General features: G+C 42.0%; 1 protein-coding gene across 5 annotated transcripts in view; it reads left to right on the top strand.

Moving 5' to 3' along the window:
• The window catches only part of LOC119005768 (vacuolar protein sorting-associated protein 13B-like), a 324,995-nt gene that overhangs the window by 67,916 nt on the left and 232,341 nt on the right, over nt 1–24,738 (top strand). For all 5 annotated transcript variants that reach the window (XR_005070578.1, XM_037073678.1, XM_037073679.1 and 2 more), the window contains exons 17-19: nt 4,279–4,463; nt 20,080–20,214; nt 21,334–21,513. Coding sequence is in view for 4 of the 5 variants with exons in the window: in XM_037073678.1 (XP_036929573.1) it covers nt 4,279–4,463; nt 20,080–20,214; nt 21,334–21,513 (500 nt within the window). In the remaining variant the exon portion in view is untranslated. The remainder of the gene's footprint in view (nt 1–4,278; nt 4,464–20,079; nt 20,215–21,333; nt 21,514–24,738) is intronic.

Below are 24,738 nucleotides of genomic sequence, written 5' to 3'. Positions count from 1 at the left end.
AGAACATTTACACTAATGCCAAAATATGCAGATTTCAACACATTAGTGGACATCTACAAGCATGCAATATAAACTCACTTAACTGTATGTACACACAGCCACATCCCCCAACAGCCTTCTTTAATTAGGCTACATTTATTCTTGTCTGTAAAAGTACAAAGCAACAACCTACCAGTTCTGCTACTCCTGAGTTTGTACTGGACCTTTTCCAAATGGCTTTTTTAATGAGACTCCCCATGTTAGGTATTATTTTACCTGGAGAATAACATATGACCTGCAGGCTTGTGGTCTTTATCCTCATGGCTATGCTTTCTTGTTTTTCCCTCATTTTTGTTTGTGTTTTTCTTCGTGGTATGATCATATTTTTCCTTTTCTCTCCCTTTTTGTTCAGTTTGCAGAAGATACATCCTTTGACTATTACATACGCTTAGCATGTTTTACATGCACTCACATACAGCAATTCTTGTCAGACTTCAGTATTGGCAGCTACTTTTAGAATTGTTCCAGTTCCAGGTTGTTAGAGAAGGAGGCCCCTTGTCAGCTGTTGCCTCATTACTGCTGCTGATTGTGCTCTGGCTGACCAACCTGCTATTATTGTTTTTTTTTGTGTATGTACAGGTGTGTATACACGTGTGATGTTGTGACAGCGTACTTGTTGGCATGTGCATATTGGCAAACATTAATTTATTTATGTCTGTACAGGTGTTGGCATTTTTGTCTGTGTGTTTAAATGTGTGTATGTGCACTTCTGTGCCTGTGTGTGGCCTCCCTAAAGCAGCAATCGCAGCCTGGTAGCTAGAGCCACAGCTGTATTTGTCTAAATATAGTTGTGACCACAGTCAGACCAGACCAGGAAGCTGATTAGCCTGAGAACCAATGGTCCGAATGGATCTCAGCTATTATGATGTGAAAAGGATTGGTACAGACATGGCTTGAACTAGAGGCTGTTTAAATGGAATCCTCGGCACAAGAAGTGATACCTTATACTAGTAATGGCATAATGTCACCAGATGACTCTGAGCCAATCTTTGTAGCTAACAAAAAATATTTTGTGAGGGTCCTCTGTGAAGTCAGAACCCTGTTAAATTTCACTCATTCATCTTAATGACTAAAAATAATTTGCTGTCCCTGCTTTATGTCTGCATTAGAGCATGTACACAGAGGAAACAGTCTAGGCAAAGAGCACCACAGCTGGTATGGTGCTCATGACTCTGACTCACCCCCTGCACAACACCATGCCCTGTTCTGCCTGATTTTGACAGGGACACTGGACAGAAAGAATTTGTGCCAGCCAGGCAGTTACCCAGCCAAGCAGTCAGCAAGTCAGCCAACTTGCCTGTCCTAGCCCCGGTCTAGTTCTTCGTCACTCAGTCACGGCTCCAACAGGGGACAGGTCGGGAAATGAGGCCTAATGTTGTTGAAATACACCAGAGGAAAGCATATTTCATTGGCTGAAATTGAAACACCTTATTTTTCATAGCTTCTGACTAATTTTGATTTCCTTTTAACATACTCCTGGTGGCCTCTGTGTTTTAATAAAAAAGTTATTGACTTAAAGGACTACTGTGAGGTCAGAGACAGCCTATTCAATGAGGCACTGAAGTTCAAGCCAAGGACCTGATTTCTTAAATTAGGAGTCAGGATCCAAAATGGGTTGTGGGCCCACTTCTGGTGGGTCTACACGTTATGAGTAGAAGAATGCTGTAATGAGTTTTGCTCCCCAGGCTATGGACTCCGTTTATAATATGGATTGTGCTCTGTAGCAGTAAACTGCATTTTGTGAGTTGCCCCTTGCATATGTTTCACGTTTTAAGATATGTTTTATTGTAGTCATTTGTTACTGCTGTTGATGATGCAGGTATTAGGACTGCTATTTTTACCTCTTGGATACTTTTGTTTCCTTCAAGCCCTGTGGTAACAGTGAACGCGCTGACTGCCAGAAAGCTGTTTACCATGTTGCAGCAAGAAACACTGACTGTGCCAGCTACTTAATGAAATCCGATGAGTGTCTGGCCGTCCTCACATCCAGCATTCCCAAAACACCCTAATGAGAGTTTCTGCTTCTCATTTAGCTCCAAGATCCAAGTTGCCGTTTGCAAAGAATTGGGCATAATATAATAAAAACAGGTGCATAATTACAGTTTGAGACGACCACATGCACATGACAGCTCCCCTGAAACGCTATAAACACTCGAATAAGCCAACAAACTTTCATCCTTTGCCAGTCCTCCCATTGAAGTGGCTTTGCAGGCACATTTGCTCTGCATGTGGGGACATTGTTGTTGCCGGGTCGCCTTCACTTTCTTTTGTTCAGCAGCAATATCGCGCTACATACACGCACACACACACACACACACACACACACACACGTGCGCAGGCATGAAAGCATTCGAACACACGAAAACACATGAAAATCAGTTTGATTGATGTCTAGCTGTATAGTATGGAACAGTGGTGATTTCTAATAGTAGAGGAGCATGACATTGCATGGTTTCACAGTGGTGCCAAATGCGCCATATGTTGCCAGCGAATAGAAAATATATATGTGCACTGTCGAGGTAAACTCATTGACCCTGTCAGGTTTGGAGTTTCTCTCTCCTTCTGCCTTTGTTTTTCCCTGTACTCTTACATCTCTCTTTATCAAACTCTCTCTCACTTTTGGTCTCATAGTAGTCCCCCCTGAGACAGCAGGCGGTTTAGAACTCTGGGTCTGCCTGTGTGCAGCTAACAGCTCATGTCATCCTGCCGAACCACCCAGGAGCAGAATAAAAGGAAAGATAAAGAGACACAGAGAGACGGAGAGGGAGGGAAGCAGAGGAGTTAAACGATTGCAGAGCTGCTGAGCGGAGGGAGAGACCCCGTGACATATCCCACACTCTGAACTGGGACCAGACCAAAATGGATGTGTGATTAAATGAACTGTGATGCTCGTTCCTGACACACCACAGCCATCTCTGGAATTAGTCACGGTTCTATTTTCACTAAAAGCGCCGCAAAGAGGGCAACGTGTCTTTGCTTCCATTACAATACGTAGTCAAGCGAGCACATGTGCCTGCACACACACCCCAAAAAGGTAGATGTGTATCCAGGCATGAGGCATTGCCAGATCAGAAAAACCCATCAGGAGAACCTCGCAGAACAGAAGAGAGAAAAACAGGAGTGGAACCATCCAGGCTCGTTTTGAAGTGTTTAGTTCAGGCTCCCTTGGCATTTTTCCAGTGAACTGAGGTTCCTGGGGACTTAGAGGGAGCTAGGGAGGGAGAGTGAGACATGAAGGATAGAAATCAGTAGTTGTGATAATGACAAGTGCTCAATCACTCTCAGCAGTGTGTAATGCCATACCTCGGTTGGTGTGTGTGAGCTGGGGAATCCCTCCTCCTGCTGTTGCTGATGTCAGGAATGGGATCTTAAGGAGGAGCCATGACTTCACAGCCTGGATAGAAAACAAGCTCAGAGACGTGATTCGGAGATTTGAAGGGCTATGTATTTGTGTCAAGATGTTTACGTGTGTGGAATCAGAGTGCCTTAGAATGTGTTAGCCTTTGACTGAGTGATTACAGAATGAACAGGGGAGACAGTGACTCGGATACTACAAAGGAGGAATTGAAGAACAGATTAAAAAAAGTGTGTACGTGGGTGTTTTCTGCGTGTGTGTACACGCATGTGTGTCAGATGATAAATGAGAGCACGGTCCACTGAGGGTGTGATGGACAGGGGCCTGGAGGACTCCCTCTGACTGTGCTGTTACCTCATCCCCCTGAACACTCAACTCATCAGCTTGTCATACACACACACACACTCACACAAACACTCTTCCACCACACTCTTGGAGACAGATGAAATGTTAAATGCGTAAAGATTCTTTTCGGGGTCAGGTTTCTGGGCTGTACATCTCTTCACATAAATCATCATGACGGAGAGGAGAGAAGGGTCGGCGGCAACTACACCAACCTGCCAAGTAACTAAGGAAAGCTTGGCCTGCAATTGGTATTTCTTCAGTTTGCTGTTGGAATGTAGTTATACCTATTTGGCTACCTCTGCTATCAATGAGCTGTTATATATTGTGTTGTGATATTGATGGATTTGTGGAAGTTGTGACGTGAGCCATTTGTTTCCACTGGTGTCTATTTCATTAAGTATATGTTGGCATTTATGTGCGACTCTCCATTCTTTCATTTATTACTGTCACTATATCCTGACTCTCTGCGTCTCTTTTCTCCTCGTGTACTATCTTTCGTATAATCCTGTCTTTCTTTGTCGCATGTCCCTCTCTTACAGGAGCAAAAGATCTTCAGTCCCTACCACAGAGTGTATTTTTGAGCTTCCCCACTTCACTGTGCAGGCAACAAGGGCCCAGACGCTTTTGCTTCAAGCTGTTTGTCAGAGCTGGACCCACAGCGTTGTCAGCGGTGCCCCATTGACACTAAGTGAAAGCCTGCTCAATGAGGTGTACAAAGCTCCAGGTAAAGACCACACTCTGCAATAGACCATTTGTACACAATAATCCTGTTTCATGAATTTCTGATACCTCACCTGGTAATGATGCAATTCTTTTCCTGGTGATCTTTGAGCAGCCACAATAGATCAGTCAGGCTCTGATCAGAAACTGCTGCATTCAGCTCATATGAACTATCTTTCTATTTCTTGTGAATATATCAGTGAAATGTCATCTGGCCTTTCCACTAACAACATGCTGTTTTGTTGTGCTTTGGATCTCCATCCAACAACAGAAGAGAAAGCAAGCTTTATCACAGCCTGTCCATGGTGGTACTCTTAAGTCAGCCTTGCCATTCTTTAGAAAAGGTACAATGGAATTGGCTGCCTGCGGTGTAGGTAGTAACAGAGATGAGTGGTGAAAAAGAGAAAACCAGGCGAGAGGACGAGATAGCATTTGAAAGAAGAAGAACAGCAACCGGAAATATCGGCAAATTTAGAGAGGTCCAGGACCTCCCTACTCTCTGAGCAGAAGATGAGGTCAGCAGCCATTTAACAGGGACAGTAAATGATTGTCATTCCCATGTTATTCCATTGTTTCAAACCACTTTCCAACATAGATGTAAAATGTCACATTACATGCAGACGCTGCTGTTTTACACATCACACCTCTTTTGCTTGTAGAACCCCTGCATGCTATCTAAAAGCACACAGTAGGTGTGGCAATTTTGCTGCTGTCATTTTGTCCAATTAAAAAAAAAAAAAAAAGAAGGGCAGTGTAACGAACGGTCTGCATTATGGTGGCATTGCACAATCTCTGGGCGAAAAGAGCTACAGATGAGCACAGGCTGTTTATGCACTTCATGTGTATGTCATTCTTTAGCACGGCATGGCTTTGTGTTTTTACAATTGTTTTCGTAATGCAGTTGTTATTGTAGGGTAGCCATCATAAGTCTGCAATGGCAACTCAGTCACTTGGCAAAATAAATAAAATACCCACACAGAAGATTAATGTGTCCTTTAGCAACTCACTTTGTATTTAAACCATGAGAAATCATAGAACAAAGAGCAAGATGCATAACATTGCTCATCTGGTCTCTTTTAGACTGTTGTATTAGTCGTTAATGCGTTCATCATTGTAGTTTTGATTTACTGAAATATCATTTTTCTCGTAAAGTACATTTACTGTGCTTTGTTTGTTTAGCTCTCCATAAAATAAAGCTTGTTTCTCAGGACCAGTAAATTGTCAAGAGAGATATATGGACCTGGCTTAAGTTAAAGTGATTTGACTCTCCTATGAAAAGTTTTACAGTTATTTCTCAGGGCTCAGCTCATCATGTGCCAGACTATCATCCCAAAACAAGTCAACCTGAGCTGCAGAGCCTATACCATGGGTGCAAGCACATTTCCAAACTTAAGGTCTCTGAATGTACACGTTCACACAAGACACCTTGGCACAAAGATCAACTTGTCATGTGCCCAGTGTGGGGTACTAGACCTGCAGCCAAGGGCAAATTAACTCTGAAACGGTTTTACGCTTCATGTCGCCTAGGATGCCTTAATGGTCAAATAATAAATTTTGCCCCTTGTTAAAGAAAGGGAGGGGAGCCTGAATTCAATAAAACAGTAGCGTTTCTCATGACGGTAGCATCTGGACAGTCCTCTGGAGGGCCAGGGATTTTCCAACTCATTAGGATCATGTTGTTTGGTATGCCGTCAACATTCTCCCTCGGCCGAGCAAGCCAAGCTACCTTTTTCACCGTTGTGTAGCCGCCAGAATTTATGAAACTGGTCTCCCGTGGAGTGAAGTCAAATATTCCTCTCCCCTCACTCTGCCTTTCTCTTGGAACAGGACTTGAATAGCAACATGGAGAAACATTTGCACATCTGGTCCGTGTGTTGGCAGCTTAGAAAATGAGCAGCGGGAAAAAGAGTTTGGGTTTCGAAAGCGTTAGTGAAGGGGAATAGGTGATGTGTTGTGTAAGTATATGTTTTGTGGGGAAAAATCTTCGCAATAATTCCTATGATATAACCAAAGATGTCTAGTACTATATCTGCTTTTGAAATTGTGGTGACACTCATGGTGCTTAAGGAAGATGTTAGCTGTCCCAATCCCTCTCCATCTTTAGTGTGACAGCTTAAGTGCGGAGGAGAAATGGAAAATGAGCAGACGCAAGAAGGGAAGAGGAGTGAAGTTAGCAGAATAAACTGTTGTGAACTGTTGTGGACTGTATTTGCTTTAATGCATCGTCCTGCATACCTAATGCAACCTTGCTGAATCATTTTGGTTTCTGTGGGTACTGTGGTTGTGTCCACATTGTAATGTCATGATGGGACATTGCTTGCCGTTCTGTGCTGGTTTCTTGCCGTCCCGCTTGCTTCTCTGCTCGGTGTTGCTCTGAGTTGTTGCCTTAAATTAAGCAAACCCTGTGTGTTTTCTAACTTTACGTTAACATGACTCCTGATGCTCATTGGAGGCAGTGCTCTTTATTTTAACCTATCCAATGACAAATATAGGCGCTGTTCTGTTAATTTGCTGACATTGTGGTGCTTATTTGGCCCTCCGTGCAGTTTGTAAGAGTGGCTATTTTTTTCCCGGCTAGTATGACTTGCTTGCTGGCTGAATGGCTGCAACTGTTTGAGGTAAAACGTAGGGTCTGTTAGGATGCTCACAGCCTGTATCCAAATTGAAGTCTTGTAGACAATCATTCGTTCTTGTGTCACCAACCAGGAGCAATCTAGGCATCGCAATGATAGAGTTCACACATGCGCACGCATGCACACACACACGCACGCGCGGGCGCCCACAGATGCACACGTGCTGGCCTAATACTGAACATGGCTAACAAATACTGTTCACTTTGAACGTGCTTTTTTCATTCCTTTAGGAATTTCTCCTCCCTTCTGTCCTTTTGATGTTACAGGGTTTTTCAATAGTAGAAGGTGTTTCATATCGAGCTCTAGCTGATAACACAGATGGTCAGTGTCCTTCGCGGGGGAGCCATTTGGGTATGAGATTTCATTCCCTGTCCAAAGGAAATTTCACAATTCAGGAAGGGGGGAAACTCAAGAAAGCTTCAGTTTTAATCTCAAGGTACTGACACACTGTAAACTGTTCTTCAGTATAAGTGGTGGACTCAGATAAAAGCAGCAGTGAGAGACTTAAAATCATTGCAGTTGACTGGAAAATTGCTGTTAGGACTCGGGACATCGACTGCCTGTGCTGCTCCCTGGCAGCTAGAGCAATAACCCAGTGAGCAGCATATACAGTGTAGCCCATGTTTGCTCTGCAAACCCAGAAACGATTCAGTGAAATCTGAAAACAAACTGTATAATCTTATTTTCCCTAAGAATCAGACATTGTCAGTCACTGTTTTGTTCATGACAGTTTGGTTTGTCTATAGGACAGTTTTGATCTCTAGTGCTGCTGGAATGTGCTTGGCTCCGACATGAGCAATCTATGGTGACACTTTATTCCAGCGTTCTCCTTTTGCATTCCAGCAAAGCTTACACTAGTGTTATATTTTATTGGTGAGCTCTGCAGCAAACAGTATGTCGTGCTTTATGTGTCTGGTGTAAACGGAGAGGTGGTCCATAGGGAGGTGTGTGTGTGTGTGTGTGTGTGTGTGTGTGTGTGTGTGTGTGTGTGTGTGTGTGTGTGTGTGTGTGTGTGTTTTCTGCACACATTAGTACCCACATTCTTACAGTATGTGCCCCCAAACCCTCAACCTCCTCAGCTGCCCAGTGAGGGTAACAACAACTCTATGCTTTTTTTTTTTGCATCTCTGCCCTGCTGCATTCCCGCCTTCATTACTCCCATTTATGCCTTAAGAAAACCTACTCTGACTTTCTTGCCAGTTTATTTACTTCCTTTTGTGTTAATCCATCACTTTGCTTTTTGCATTTTGCTATTGTCTTCTTTCCATCTTCCATCTTTTCTGCGCAATTCTGATTCTGCCAAGTTTATCCTCTCCCTCCTTCCCCTCTTTTCCATCTGTCATTCTTATCTCATTGTGTTGCTACATTCAATGTCTCACACCTTCTCATTTTCCTTCCTGTAAGCCCCTGTTCTTTTTCCTTTTTCTCCTCTTCCCCCTATGATTTTCAGCAGCCAGCCCGTCTTACACGTTCTCTTTTGTTTATACTTCCAGGATGCTTTTGTGGTTTGCAGTTGCAGCCATAGTAGTAGCAGTTGCCGTAGCCGTAATAGTAGTAGAGAGGAGCCAGTAATTTCTGCCCACCGCTGCTTCTAGCCACTGCTAACCTCAGATTCAGCGACACACTGACCACAGTGACCTCCCACACCCTGCTGTAGACTGCATTAATGTGTGTGTGTGCATAGTACGTTGTGCAGTATGGTGAGTTAGTGTCTGATTTTGGGACAGGGAAAGTGTTATCATTTAAATTAGTTTACTCATTGTGAAAATTAAAAATTGAAAATTAAATTGCTGAAAAGTAACTATGCCTTTGCATTACTTCAATTTGGTTTATTTGGTTTATTTTTATTTTTTCTGCTGTTGTTGATAGTTTTAATGGACTTTGATTCATACACTTTTGTCCCCAGTGGACCTGAGTTTTTCAAACAGATGTATTTATAGCTCTGTACATAGTGATGAGCCACAGAGAGCTCTTACACCTACAAATGGTACAACTCTGACTGAGGGATATTGGCCCAGTGATCTTTTGCCCATGTGTTGTAAGAATTGGTCATATTGTGGCTGTGTGATTGTGATAATGAAATCCTAATGTATGTGTATTAATGGTTGTGCAGTTCACCTACTTGCATGCTGCTTACCTGTGTGTGCTTTTGATTTCTGCTCCTTGTCTTGCTTATCAAATGGAAACATGAAACTAGTCTCCTTGCATCCTTGCATCCATGACAATAAACCATCCAGACAACACCAAGAAGGGCTGGGATGTTCCAGACTTAGAATTACTTTAGACAGCTCATTATAGAAGATGGATGATTGTGCCTGGCCATTGCTTTTAAACATAGCCAGTGGTAGAAATACTTCACAGCCTGTTCTTCCTGCTTGTTGTATTTGCCTGAAAGTGAAGTTGAGTAATAGCTGATTTATTGATTTTCAGGTCACTTACATCCACCAAAAACTCTCCATGATGAACTGAAATTCTCTTGAGAAAAATAGGCTTTGGTGTCTTCGCCATGTCAGAGTGAAAGCTACAGTAAGCATACATTTATCAATAATTTTCCCCAGCAATTGAGCCAGGCTCGGCTGTTGACTGGTCTCACCAGGCTTTTCCTGAACATTTTCCTCCCTCGATCAACCATTCTGGGGCCAGTGCAGGATCTACGACAAAGTTGGCAAAAGGAAGTGGAGCAGAAACTTAGGCCAGTGCTATTAACTTTCTACAGTCTGAACTCTTGCCCTTCAGAGCTGAAAGTCTTGAGTATATTTTTTTTTCACGCACTTGCTTTCCTGCTAAATTTCTTGCAAAGTGCTGCATTTTGAAAGATAAGATATCAAGGTCATTTAAATCAGCATATGATTGTTGTTTCCTCCAGTGATGGATTTAGCTTTAATGCAGCTACCACAGCTGGTTTTCTGGCCACATAGCTCTGTGGTGGTCTGGACTAGGACAAGGGGGCGGGGGGTTGGTTGGTTGGTTGGTGGTGGTCACCAGACATGCTCTAGATGATTTCTGGGTGATATACGAGCTGTGACATAACTTTAGCATGACAGATATAGGGGAGAAAGAACAGAGGAAGAGGCAGAGAGAGAGTCAACGATATAATGAGCAGAATGAAAAATGAAAGAGAAAAAAAAAAATAAAGGTTGAAGGGAAAAGTGACAGAAAGAAGGAAATGAGGAGATTGAGAGTGTGGGGTAGACCTCAGTGCCCAGAAACACAACTGGCCATTGGTTGTCTTTATTAAACCCAGCTTCTGCAACTAATTGAGTGTCAGGTCAGACACACACACACACACACACACACACACACACACACACACACACACACACACACACACACACACACACACACACACACACACACACTCACACACGCATGATCGTAAAGAGATGTGAATATGCACAGATGCTTGCCCACCTCCATCGTTAGCAAATCCTATATACACTCCTGAACTCAAAGAGTATGATCCCATTTAAGGCAAATGGCGGCAGGAATGTTTGGATTCAGTGAGCCTATGCTCTCACTGCATAGCGACTAGAAGCATGTTGATAATAATAGCCCCAGACTTATGCTCTCACTCATAACAGTATCATTATTAAAACAAGTCTTTTGTTAGGGTTAGGGTTCCCCCTACATATACAGTGGGGACTGGCTGGTTTGGGAGAAAAATGAAGAAAAAAAGTAGAAAAAAGACCCAAGAATATTTAAGATTACGTCAGGGAGACTTATTTATACTTTTCTTCACACTGATATTTCCCATTGCTTGGAAACAAATGCAGTCTCTTAGAAGGCCATGTCAACAACAGTTTTTACGCATTTTTGCACTGCATGAAAAAAGCTGCTCCTGTCATGGCCAGCAGTTCACATCCCTGTGATCTAACTGCCTTCAGGAGCATGGGTCTGACGCAAATCCCCCTGTGACGCTGTGGCATATAAGTGTCGGTAATAGCTCTGTGTTATTGGAGGGGAAAAAGTGTCCATTTTCATATCACTCTGTCACCTCTGGAAACTAATCCCCGGTATGCTGTGCATTTACTGTTGTCTGGTCCCAGAACTTACCCGTCTATCTTTTCTCCCTCTCTCTGTCACCCTCCTTGGTGTTTCCCTCTCATTCGCCCATAATGCAGCTGTTGGTAGCCTGTGATACTGAACAGCAGAGACTGCTCCCTGCTCAGTTTTTCACTGTTTTCCTGTGCAGATTTTGGCTGACAAGACCTTCTTACTCACAACCTTAATGTCTCCCATCTATTAATCAAGACAAGCCAGAGGAACATGCAGCTTTGCCCTGTCATATAATGGGCCCATACACTTAGCTCATGGAGATTATTTTGATAGTCCTTTTTCATTGTTCCACAATGAAAGTGAAAGAAGGAAGGGGATAAGCTTTTTTTCATGGTCTGTGGTTGTCACAAATGTCAGTTAAGAGATGGGAAACTTAATGAAAACCCTGAGATGTCTGTTTCAGCATGGCCTGGCCCCTCAATCAAGTATCCATACTTCTTTGAAGAGGTAACTTATTGGTTTGAGAAAAATTTCTGCCTGTCTACTTGTCTGCCTCACGGATTGACATCAGGGCAGGAAGAAGCAGGCAGGAAAGGAAAGAAAGAGGGCTTTTTCATCCATATGCAACCATATTCCTGACATTAAAAACACGTTGTGTCAGCATCAGAGAACCGATAAATAAATCTTGGATGGAACTTGAGACGGCTCTTGTCAATGAAAACTTCAATGAGCTACAGACGGCCCTCGCTCCACTCCAGGCAGATTGTGATGATGTTTTAAGCCAATCCAGACTCGGGCCTTCCTCTTTTCTTTTGTCTCCCTGCTGCTCGCTGCTCTGTGTCTGTCGCTTACTTTACTGCGCAGCGAATGAGAGAAGCCAGTGGAGGCAATGCAAAACAGAAGTTTGTTGTGTAGGGTTGTCCCACAATTGGACATCAGATTACATGGATATTTATATATTTAATGGGATGATAGGAATATAAAGTGCCTGAGGTCTGCTCCTCAGTCCAACAGCATCTCAAGTTGACTTGATACTTTCACCAAGCACATACACATACAGATAAAAAAATAACATACAGACACACACATATCTCCCCCTTGTGGTTGGTGACTTCAGACACTCATCGGGGGACATCAGGCTTGTCATTTCTCACCACGATTCTCCATTAATCATTCCCCTTTTCTTCGCACTGTCCGCTGGCTTCTGGAAGATGATATTCAAAAGAAATCAGAAGTCAACTGAGAGTATGCCAGGGATTTTCTCTCTCTGTTTGTTTGAATAGTAGCCCACTTTTCTGTCATGGGAAATAAGACTTGATTCCAGGCATGTTGGAGGACATGGATGATCCCAGCACTGGATTTGGAAGCGTGACTTTGGCTTCCTGTTATTTAGTTTTGCTCTCTGATATGAATCATTGATGGTTTCTCAGAGGCATCTTTACACTTACCAGTGTGATATTGGATTTTTTTGTACCTCTAGATCCAATATGACACTTGCATAGTGTAGCACTTAAATTGCTAGCTGATCTCAAAGACCTATCCTATGGTTGGTCATTGGTAGTTGAAGAGGGAAGTTTAGTTAGTTGAACAAGCTTGGTTAGAGCAAAGTTTTCTGTAGATTTAAGCTTTCATCAGTTAGAGCTGAAACACTTGACTCCCAACTCCCCCTCCTTTAGGGTAAACTGAAATATGATAGGAAAACCCCCTGCACCTGTGGTTTAATGAAGCGTTACCATGGTGAAGACTTGTAGGCCTCCACAGTGTATTATCATTAGATAATGTATTAAACAGCTAGGAAGACAAGTCAGACGTGTACAATTATAGCATGGTATGAACTGTTAGGTTAGGTTTGGACGACTGTGATAGTTTGTGAATCAAAGAAATGTTCACAATGTTTTTGCCTTATCGACTTCAGTGATATTTGCAATGACATACTTTTTGTGAAATTACAACTTGTGATTGTCTAAAGGATATTAGCTCATGGGCTCACCACCAACACTTGGATGGTAAACACAGTTCATTTGTGAATAATTTGCATTCAGTTTTTATTAACATCTTCATTTAACAGTGCCACAACTGCTGGGTTGTTTATAATACTCCTCTAATAAATTCACAGAATAATTAATAATGATAATAATTGCATCAGAAAATCACCAGGAGCATCAATGAAACAGTAAAGCCACTAAAGGAGAGACTGATTAAACACAAGCCTTTACTTTCATCCCAAAATAATGATGCAAGGAATATGAATCATAAAGGATACAGTACAGTGAAAGAAGTGTTAATTTGATAATTAACTGAGTAGCTTAATAACTGTCTAACATGTTTTAAGAAAGTAAGCGTAGACACAAAGCGATGAGCATCTCTGAAACATTAGATAAACTGCACTATAAGTAGAATGGGCTTTAAAGTGGCCACAGCAGACTGCACTGAATGTTACTAAGCCCTGAATCAATGACAGCCCCAAATAAATCTGTTTGTATTTATGTCATCTGGTAGTGTCTGCAGAGCTGGCTCCCTGCTGTGAGCCAACCGTCCCATCTAAGGGCAGTGACTAGTGCCGACTGAGCACATAGCTCCACGTCACAAGGCCATAAATTTCCACTGTAACTCCCATTGAAGTGCCTCAGCAGCCCCAAACCCCAGTCACGTCTTGGCTACCACCACACACAGACACAGTCAGCCTCTGCAAAGCTGAGACATAAATATTGATCTCAGTGGATTATTGATAAACAAGAACTCTCTGCTTGGTTTCTCTTTAATTCTCTTCCATAAGGGAAGAGGGGAGATGGGGAGAACGCCTGAGAAAAAGAGCCCGCGTGAGTTATAGAGTCAGAGAGATCTTGAGAGTCAGAGAGAGCGCGCCGTAATCCAGAGTTACATTTCAGTGACGAAGGGGCTGGTTTAGCGTCATTAGCTGCGGTCTGTAGTTTTGAGCATCTCTCTCATGGTGGAACCACACTGGCATTCCATCCTGGCTGCTACTTCAAAGCCAGTATGCCCCTGTTTCTTATGCTTACCAAATTTGTCAGGGCAGCATTAGGCTGGGGATATGGGAGATTGAGAGGCAGGCTCTCTCATCCAGAACTGTGTTTTAATGGCCCATCTCACCACTGGCTAATCGTCTCCTTACAAGTGGCAATGCGGGAATCCTCTATGTCACAGCACGTGTTTCTCTATCACTCTTCGCACATCTGTCGCTCCCTTTCCTCTTACTCTCTTACTTTCTCTTACCCTATCTATCTCTCTGACTTGTTTTATAACTCTTTAACCCCCCCACCCCCAAATTGCCAAAGCCAAATTGCTTCCGCCTGAATATTCCTTAATTGTGGTAATTCGGTGGCAGAGAGAACCAAGGTTTCAATGTGTGGAGAACATGTGTCACTGCTTTAGTGGGCAGACGGAAAGGCAGGCAGCACCTGGAGGGGATGGTAATCATGGAAATTAGACCCCCAGCCTCCGCTACCACCAGCCCTTACTTACACCCCATCACTGTCTTTATACCATGACCCTTATAGGCAGCAAGTACCACTTGCATACCCCACCACTCTAACCTCCAGTCAGTGTGCTACTTCATAGGAATTAGCATTTGTGTGTGTGTGTGTGTGTGGACTTTTGTTTGCTTTCCTTATTCTCTTTTCTGTCTTTGACTGTAGGTGGATTTAGTGTTTTTGTCGGTTGCTGGTAGAAATTAGCCAAAACATGTTTTATGAAAATATCACAAACCCTCAACGAGGTTTTTATGAACATTTAATGCATTCGTCATTTAAAGTTACTTTTATGATTCTTGGGTCTCGACTATCCTAAGACTAATTTTCTGGTTGTGTAGGGATTAGATTTAATTTAAAGTGATGAGTCTCATCTGCAGACTTTTGTTTACCCACTGCCAAAAGTAGTCTCTCTTCAGCTTTAACTGCAGGACAAACCACTCCTGGTTCACCTTGTCTGTTTCCCTGTCCTACTCTCTCTGCGTGTGTCTGTATTTTTGCTGTGTGTCAGTCGCTGGGCAAGTTGCCAGCAGACCTCCTGCTCCTACTTACTGCTTCTACTTCAACCCCTCCTGACTTAGGAGAGACAGTTATTGTTTCTGCATCAGCACTTAATGGCTCAGCTGGCTGCTTTTGGTCTACCCAACTTGTCTATGTCTACCTCTTTTTCTTTCAGCCCCATTGCTGCTTCGGGCCCATTGCCAGACTTGGAGCTTTTAGTACATTAGGTTCTCTTTCCTTCTCTGTCTGTCTGTGTGATACTGTACATCCTCTCGTAAGCCAATCATCATCACATATAACACTGATCCCTGATGCATGAATACAAGGATAAGTTTTGTGAAAAGTAGAGCTCTTCACTCATGTGTTAATGTGTTGCTGTGTGACTGTGTGGACTTTAAAGGTGTTTTAGCAAATGTTGCAGTCTGGTTTTTTTTTTTTTTTTTGAGTGGGGTGGTGGGTCGGGGCTCATGTAGTAATTGCCAGAGATTGTTGGTTTTTAGGTTTCACCTTTAGAAGTAGGGACAGTTACGGATTCTTCAAAAGCTCACAATTGGACTCCTCTAGATGTTTTCTACATTCTGAGAGTTTGTCCATCCTTTAATAACTTTTTTAAAAACATTGAATAAATTCCATGTGAACTGGCTTACTTGATTAAAAAAAATGTTTCGCTAGCATTAGAAAAATGGATAGGCCACATGGTCTATAGAATAATACTTAGTATTCTTAGGCTATATTACAATCCACTACATATCTCAGTACTTTGTAATCTCCTCAAAGGACTTCATAAATGCTTGGATTGAGCGACCAAATCAAATATCACAATATTCTTGACCAAATGCCTGGATATCAACATTGCCACAACATTGTAGGGATGACTGTTTGAGATCTTTGATCAGTCATCAGTAATGTGGATATAATGCCTAAGTCTGTAGATTCAGGAACTTACATCACTTTATTGTAATGCAGCTTTAAGAATGGAAAAGACAACATTTATGTCATATCACGATATAACGTGATCCAAAATCTAAGTTGACCTATAGTCTGATATCGATATAATATCAATATCTTTTCCCTAGCCCTTATTAGAAATGAAAATTGCTTGTTGTATCTGAGTTACAGTATAATTAAAAGTGTTTTATGAATGCCAGTTAAACACTGGGCTTCTAGTTTCCCTGGTCCAGTGTTATAGGCAGACAACTTTCCCATACCATTCCTCAATGCAGTGAGAGCAGGACATGTTGGAATGTGTAAAACATGGCTTTCAAGTCTGCAGATGTCCTGCGCACACACATACACCCACAGACATACTGACACATGTGCAAGCCAACTATTGAGGTATGCAGGGAGCAAAAATGCTGCCTCCACATCCCATACTGCCCCATCAGTGCGTGCTTTCTCTTTTTATCTTTTCCTTTATACTGTAAGTATTTCTTAACTGACCATCCATCTTTGCTTCCCTTCATATTTTCCACACTCTCCTCAGGATGGCAAACCCAGCTGCCAGTGGTTGCCCTCACAGTGTTTGATGGAGTGCCGTAGCCTCTGGCCCCTAGCTGTGTGTTTATGTACTTCTTGCACCTGCCCTTGCTTGAAGACTAACAGCACCACACACGTTCACTCACTCAGTCACACAAAGAAACAAGGAAATCACACACACACGTCTGGCTGTAATGCACGCACTAATGTATCCCACACACATAAACCAAGCTGAATACCACTGTTAAGTCGACAAACTACCAACCACTGTGCTTTTCCTCTTCCTGTGTACCCTGCTTTTTTATAGTCTAACAGCTGGACAAAACATTGTCCAGAGCCCCCCCACGCAACAAGCACCACCCCAGCAGGTGCACCGTGCCCTTTAGGACATCTACGTGGGCAAACGGGGGATATGTTATAGTGATACCCCCTAGTGCCATTTATCAAAGAGCAAATGGTAGAAGGAATGGCCCCTGTCCTGATCCAGATTGGTTTGCTCTTTTAACATCTCCATCTTTTCCAGAAAGAATGAAGTACTCAAGGGAGCAATCAGTGTGTGTGAAGGCCTTCTCCTCACTGTTGCAATCACTTTTCCTTCAGCACTGAAAAAGACCAAATTGTCACTGAGTCTGGATTTCCATTCACTACAGTGGTCTGTTCTTTTAAGATGGATGGGTCATGTGTTTTAAGGTTCACTGAGACACACTCAATAATGTAGCCAAATGTCTGGTGCAATCCTTTTATGGCAAATATATGTAAACTATTGTTTCCAGGAAGCGGAGTCTGGCTTTATGTAGTACCTTTGTCATTTTTTATCTTTCTCCCTCGTACTGGATCACACAAAACACCCAAAGTTTGTGTGTGTATGCTGTGTATATATGAATCTTAATGTGCATTTATTAACGAGAGCAGATACTAAAATGGTCAGTAACTCAAATCTGTTCCCTGCTTTTTACTTTTTTATTTTAGTTCATCTTTTTATGCACTTTCCTAAACTCATCGAAAACATCAAAACAAAAACACTAACACTAACCCTTTAACAGGCCATATGATGATAGACCGTATGGACCTTAGATTAATGTTTTTTCAACCAACAGTATATGTCCAGCACACACAAACATATAAACTCAAGCGTGTGCGCGTGCACGCACACACACACACACACACACACGCTCTCTGAAGAGGAGTGGGGATAAAGGACTTTTGATATGCTTGTATGTTAGAAAAACCAACACACAACAGTGGGAAGGAGAGACAAGAAATGAATAAATTATCCTCATGGTCTCAAATCTTGAAAAATATCACTTGCTTGAAACAGAAACTGTTGATCATGCACTATTCTGTCTTGCTTTGATATGAGAAAATCTGTCCTATAGACTGAGGAAGCTGATGCAGAAGCACCAAAGCCACAGAGAGACACACAGCACTGCTCTGCTTGACCTGCAGATGCATTAAGTGGCAGGCAGAGAGACAGAGGGAGGGTTATTAACGTTCCCATCTTCCATCTGGGCTGATAGAGGGCCTCTCAGACAGCAGGTGAAGAGGTTGCTGGGTAATTTGTCTGAGATGGGGAGAGGAGGGAAGTCAGTGGTTAGGGATTTTAGCAATTGCCAGTAATTCCCTTGGTTAAATGTGCTGTGTGTGTGTATATGTGTGTACTTAAGTGTGCCTGTATTCCCACTGCCTGCTGTTAAAGCTACCTTCAGACTTTAAGTTGATGGGGATACACAGCTGCAAACAAAAATATACTAATTTTGACCACACTGAAGTTACTGCCAAGTTAATTTTGTTTATGCTGCACCCAGAACTTGACTTACCTTAGTAACTAAAAAATATGACCAGTAGTAATCAGACCAAACACAAACACACAGAGAAATGCATGAGTAGAGAGGTGGAGAGGAAAAAAAAGTTTGGGTGAGAAAACAGGTAGAGTTATATAGTAAGAAATATAAGAGGGAAAGTCAGAGAGGAAGTTAATGTAGATGAAAGAAAGCCTTTAGATGTCAGAACAGCTTTTTCCCGGTAGCTTCAGGAGCTATTACCAATAATGACCTGTTGTGCTTTCATAGCCCCTCTGGTCGACTCACCGGTAGGTGCTAAATACCTGGTATCAATCCATCTGTTTAATTTCTTGAATTAATGAATTTCTTGATCATTCTGTCTTGTATTTGTGTGAGTTTCTGATTTGTTTGTTCTGCATCTCTGAATTGTTGATCTTGGAATCATTGGGTCAGCATTTGACAGAGGAAGCCTCCCCCCTGTGTTCTAAGCTCATTCAAAAAAAATGCCATGGACACTTGTAGGAAATGAAGTGCTATCACTGTGAGAGGGGAGTATTTTAAGAAGTAAAGCCTTATTGGAACAGGTGATGTAAGAATTTAATGTGATTCCCTCAGACAGCTCCAGCTCACTGAAAGAATGTAGCATGTGATGGATGGATCCTCCTCTCTTCTCTCAACAGGCGGTTTGGCACAGAACTCCTTAAACTTTACAGTATCTTTTAGCCATCCAGCTATTTCACCCTCCCCCTCCTATTTTGAGTTTGAAATAGCCTCTCACCATAGAAATAACATTGACATATCATAATGGCAAGTGTGTAATCCCCCCCCCCCATTCCTTACCGTGATGCAAACTGTTTCGGTTTGGAAAGATGGCAGATGGAAGGTTCTTCCACACTAAGCTGCCATTAAGAGAAATAATCATAGAGTGAAGAGCACTTGAGGCTCCTGTGATGTAATGCTGGTTTTAGGTGAGTTGTATTTGACGCTAAGCTGGATACCGACATGGCTGTATTGGATATTGTTTTGGAAAGATATTTCCTTTATATTAGCCTCTTACTCATATTCCTAATGGCCCCTGTTATTTAACTTAAAATGTTCAAGTAGTAGATTTACAGGGACCTTGTAAAACGGTTTGAACAAGTACTTGACAATTTAAGGGGTTTTTGTCTATTTTGATATCCTTCCTGGGCACCTGCTTAAAACAATATGGCTATGATTTCAGGACTTTGCTGTAGTCTATCCAAATTCCCATCCGTATACTGTACATGTGTTCATAGGGAGCTTTTAATCCAGACGAAAAAATGAATGAATGAATAAAATGCACCCCTGTCAGCTTGTATTCACAGATAAATTCACACATTCATAAAGTCAAGTGCTAATAAAGGCCTGTCATTTATTACAGTAAAAAGTGTCATTTTGATTGTAGCTTTGGAGGATTGATTCGCAAACTTTTACAGCTTACTATGATATCCTCAGAGAAACACAACAACAGTTTAACCTGACCCCAAAGAGAGGGCGCCACTATTATCTCTGCCGGAGGTGAGATAAATGCAACACACTCTGCGTGGTGTTGCTTATATCTGTGTCTAAGAGCACCTGGTTTCTCAGAACTTTGGGAAAAATAGAGGGAAAGAAAGGGGTCAAGAACAATTAAAGGCCAATCAAGTGTTTAACGAAGCCACAGCAGCGGTGTTTAAACCTGCCGGACTGCACTTCATTTTCACTTGTTTTTTTCTTTTTATTAGGTGTGAAGTCTCCGGGCCCGTCACCGACTCTCGAGGGCTCGGTCCAAAACCTGGAGCTGAAGTTCTGCAGCCTTGCGACGGTGAAATGCGCCTCGGGAACCGTGGGAGCTGTAAAAGTGTGCGCCAGGACCCCAGGTGTGTGCAGCTGTGCCCTGTTAAAACTTTACTGCCTGTGTAGGAGGGAGAGAGTGAGACCGACTAGACTCTTCTTTGACTTTCCTTAAGTTATACATTTACACACTCCAGTCCGACTCTCTCCGTCTCTCTGTCTCTCTCTCTCTCCCTCTCTCTCTCTCTCTCTCTCTCTCTCACACACACACACTCTCTCTCTCTCTCTCCCCCTCGCTTCTCGCTCTCTCTACCACTCAATTTTTATCTTGATTTCTGTCCAGCTGTGTGATTCAGTTGCTGTTTTCTCCTGGGGCGCTGTCATTGGGCTCTGGCCATGTCTTTGATGGCAGGGATGTTATTGGAGCTAGTGTCTTAGCACAGAGTTTACAAGGTCAAACTGCACACATGATGTCAGACAGATTATAAGATCTATTGCAGCTGTCAACATAGAAATACAAAGAAAAAAAAGAATGTGCAATCAATTTTCTTATTTTAAAATTAAGATCCATAGGGGATGCATGAAATGATATGGACATTAGGAGTTTAAGTTTAATAAATAAATCAATACTGCAAACACAGCAATACATCAGATAGGTCAGTAGCACTGTTTTTGTCAACACCGAAATTAATGTGCTGCTACATTATATTCCTGTCAATTTTTCCATGCGACTGCTGTTTTTTTGTCAAAGTATTTTTCCTCTTTGGTATATTTGTTATGATTTTCAGGAACACTGAAACAGATCTGACAGATTCCCTTTTGACACAGTTGATATGGTGTTTTTTTTGGTTGTCTGAAGTTGCTTTGATCCAAACTATCGATTTACAGTTGAAGTTAATTGACTTGTAGTATTAGTCTAAGACACTAAAACACAAATTACATAGTGACTTATACGCCTGTACTATCAGAGAAAGGACCTGTTGCAGCATAGGTATATCAATTATTACTGTAATGCTTTTTCACCACTTCATATGCTTAATTTCAACTTTGAAAATACCATTAACTCGGGTCATAAAGTGATTCCAGATAAAAGTTTTTGTGATCCTGAAAAGTGTATGCTCATTTTTAAATGTGAATAACTTTTAATTTTGGTAATTGTTGACACTTTATTGTGTACTAATTAGTACTTAACTCTTGTCTCTTAGGCTTAGGAGAGGGGGTTAAGGAGAAGCTGGTTCCTTTGGTTCAGGGCCCATCTGACACCAAAGAACTCCATATGAGCCGCTGGCTTAATGAAATTCGCAAGCCTGAATCTTTGTTGGCCCCTGACCTGCTGGCGTTTTCTGTTCAGGTCCCTCAGCAGGGAGATGATTGCAGGAACTCAGGTACAAACTGGTTAAATGTGCTCCTCTCCTCTCTCCTCCTCTTCTCCTCCTCCTCTCCTCTCCTCTCCTCTTTTACCTAACCAGTGTCTTTTTCAAACTAACCTGTGTCTTTTTCAAATCACCATCCTGTGTTGATATATCAGTTTTTGAGCTCATTTTCCGGTCGTGGTTTTGGTGGTTCGACTTGTAACATGCACTGGTAGTCCATATTCCATCTCAATTATTGGTGATCTAATGCAAGAGTCTCGGTTTGTTTAGGTCGTCATATTTTCCTTCCACACACAATGTCACGCAATGCCCCTTTTCGGTTATTTGTTTAGCAAAGCCGATAAGTGTTTTCCACTCCAGTATATCCTTGAGGCAGGGTTGGCAACTCTTCGTCTCTTTACAGGCAGCATGAGTTCTCTAAACAGCAGTTAGTCTCTGTCAGCGCTGGGCTCAGCTGGCTAACAACAGCTAACCACTCAAGGATTGCTGTTGAAGGCTGCGCTGATGTCAGGTTGCAGTTTTTGATTGCGTCCTTAGACCACAGATTATATTTCTGGTGTCAGTGTGAGAGTGTGTGGGTGCATGAATATGTGTTCAGGGGGAGGGTGTGGGATCATTCAGTAGCACTTCCAAAACGACTAAAAATGCAATTCAGATTCCAACGCTTAAAATGCTGTGTTGCCTGATTTAGTAAGTTATGTGTTTAATTACTGAGTATCTCATGTATCTACAACAGTAGCCATGTATGTCCTCATCTATACAGCATGGTCTCCTGTGTTCTCTAAAGTTGAAATTACTGCTGTGGTGGTTCCTCTGTGAATGAGGCCATGAATATCACGGTGTCATCACTAAAATTCCCTCCCCACCTGCAACTCCAACTAGCTCTCTTATTGAGCAACTCCGTTGGGCTCCTAGGGAAGTTTGAAACCTTTGGAGGTCAGTGCATTCTTCCCAGTCTCTCCAATGTTTTTGCCTTCAATTGCTCCCAAGTCTCTAAAAGCCCACTAAAAAGTAAGTCTCTAAAACATTCTGGGCTGTTGTCTCACCCAACAGCAGATACAAGAGAAGCCTGGGGTGACAGTGTAAAACAATATACCTCCAGTATTAGTTTTCAGAGTTGTCTACAGAGTCACAACTGTACATCACTTTTAATACAAGGCTGCAGAGATTCATCGTGTGGCCTTGGCTCACACAAACCCCCAAACCAAGCTCTGAATCACATCAGGCCCCTGGGCCTTAAACATGTCAGCGCTGAGATGGCAGTAGATTTGGCCTCAGGTGGTTCCAGATTGCGAGGAGAAGATACAGCTGTAGCTTCGGATGTAGTAAAGTAAGACGATACATAAGTATGGTTTAGCAACAGTGGATTTGATAGATCATCCCTAACCGAGAATTCCATTGCTGTTTGAATATCAGCCAGTCAATCACTGTCCCATTGCTAGTGAACAGGGTGCCAAGACACTGCTATAAGTTAAAAATGTTAGGCAGGGAAAAGCTTCCATTTCATAAGCAATTCAGGGTTTGATGAATGTGAGGACAGCCACTAAATACATATCCTGAAAGTTGAAGTGACATAAGAAAAGATTTTAAAAGCAACATTGTATTTCTGACAAGTGGTTGTTCCACCCTTTATAGCCTCACAGACATACATATATATATTTTTAGGATTAGGAACTCTGCTAAATTCTATTTAGTGAACCGCCCTCAGACTATTACTCTGATTTAGAGAGCATATTATTTCAGCAAAGCAATGGCTCATAAAGACAGTACATATTTTTGAATATTAGAACCTGACCCAAACACAAACCAGAAGAGCAAAAGGAAGCGAAATGAGGGGGAGAGAGACAGAAGATGAAGGTGAATGGGTGGTGGGGGGCTGGCTCCCAGAAGCACTGGATATATCTCCAGCAGATGTGGAGCAGTGGAGGCCTGCAATACTTCTCATCACTGCCTCAATACCTTCCTTTTTTTTCTCCCTTCTTCTGTGTTTAATGTTCTTTGCTTTCTTTTTCACTTGCATCTATCTTCCGTGTCTTTATCTTGTAGTTTCTTTTAATATCACTTTGAGAATAGTCATGCATACATGCCTGTACCCTTTTTCTTAGAAGTCTGGCAAGATATTAATTTCTTAATGACTTGCCTTCATCGCAAAGCAACAAAGCTTAATGAATTAAAGCCATTTAAACAATATTCTTTTTTAAAATTTATCTTAAATGTATGTTGTTTCATCCCTTGATGTCTCTCAATGAAAGAAACATTTGCATTTACATTTACATTCAGGGTATTTAGCAGAGGCTTTTGTCCTAAGCAACTTACAATGTGAACATTTGTCACAAGAAAGAAACCACGACATATCACCGTTGACAGAGTTAAAAAAGGAAAAATGGCATTAAGAAAACACAAGGAGCTTGAGATTATCAGCACTGTTTGTCTGTGTGTGTGCATGGTGTGTTGTGTCAAACATGCTGCTGAAGGAAGAGCTCGCAACTTTCTTGCGCACACAGGCTTTTTGGGGTGTCACTTATGGGTCTGTGTTTTGTATGTTGGTCAGGCATACATCAAAGCTATTGGGCAGTCCACATGTCCTGTGTCCCCCCTGTCATACAGACGGTGACTGGGAGCCTGTTAGAGCAGTGTTAATGGAATGATGGATGCAACGCCTCATTCAGCCAGAGATGAAAGGTGGAGTAGCTCGACTCTAAATGGGCTGCACCCTTTGCTCCCATAGGACCAACTTAGAGGCTCAACATTTTGTGATCATGACATTTCTGAATTGTTTGAGCACTTGGCCTTGGCATCAAACACATTTTATTCATCCCATGTGGCTCTGTTGATTCCATTTAGCAAATTCTTAAAGCGTGATCATTACACATGGAGTGTAGAACTCGGATAGGGTCGTAAGAGAAAATCTAACTCCTTACACCATAAACATACTGAAAACATTAAGATATAATGAGCTGCAATCAACTTTTATATTCTATTTTACTTTTGATTAATCGCTTCTGGTTTTTGTAGAGATGCAAGGCAACACACAGCTGTCTCATGGGATCTGTCCGCCCAATTCTCTAAGCATAATATTTATTTAAGGAATGGGGAGTGGGGGGGCGTTATTGGTAATCAACTTCATGCCACCAATGTATGTATATATATATATATATATATATATATATATATATATATATATATATATATATATATATATATATATATATATATTCAAACACTTTATATATATTT

This window comes from Acanthopagrus latus, chromosome 17, assembly GCF_904848185.1.
Source record: "Acanthopagrus latus isolate v.2019 chromosome 17, fAcaLat1.1, whole genome shotgun sequence".
Taxonomy (NCBI): domain Eukaryota; kingdom Metazoa; phylum Chordata; class Actinopteri; order Spariformes; family Sparidae; genus Acanthopagrus; species Acanthopagrus latus.
This window is presented reverse-complemented; position numbering and strand designations above follow the sequence as displayed.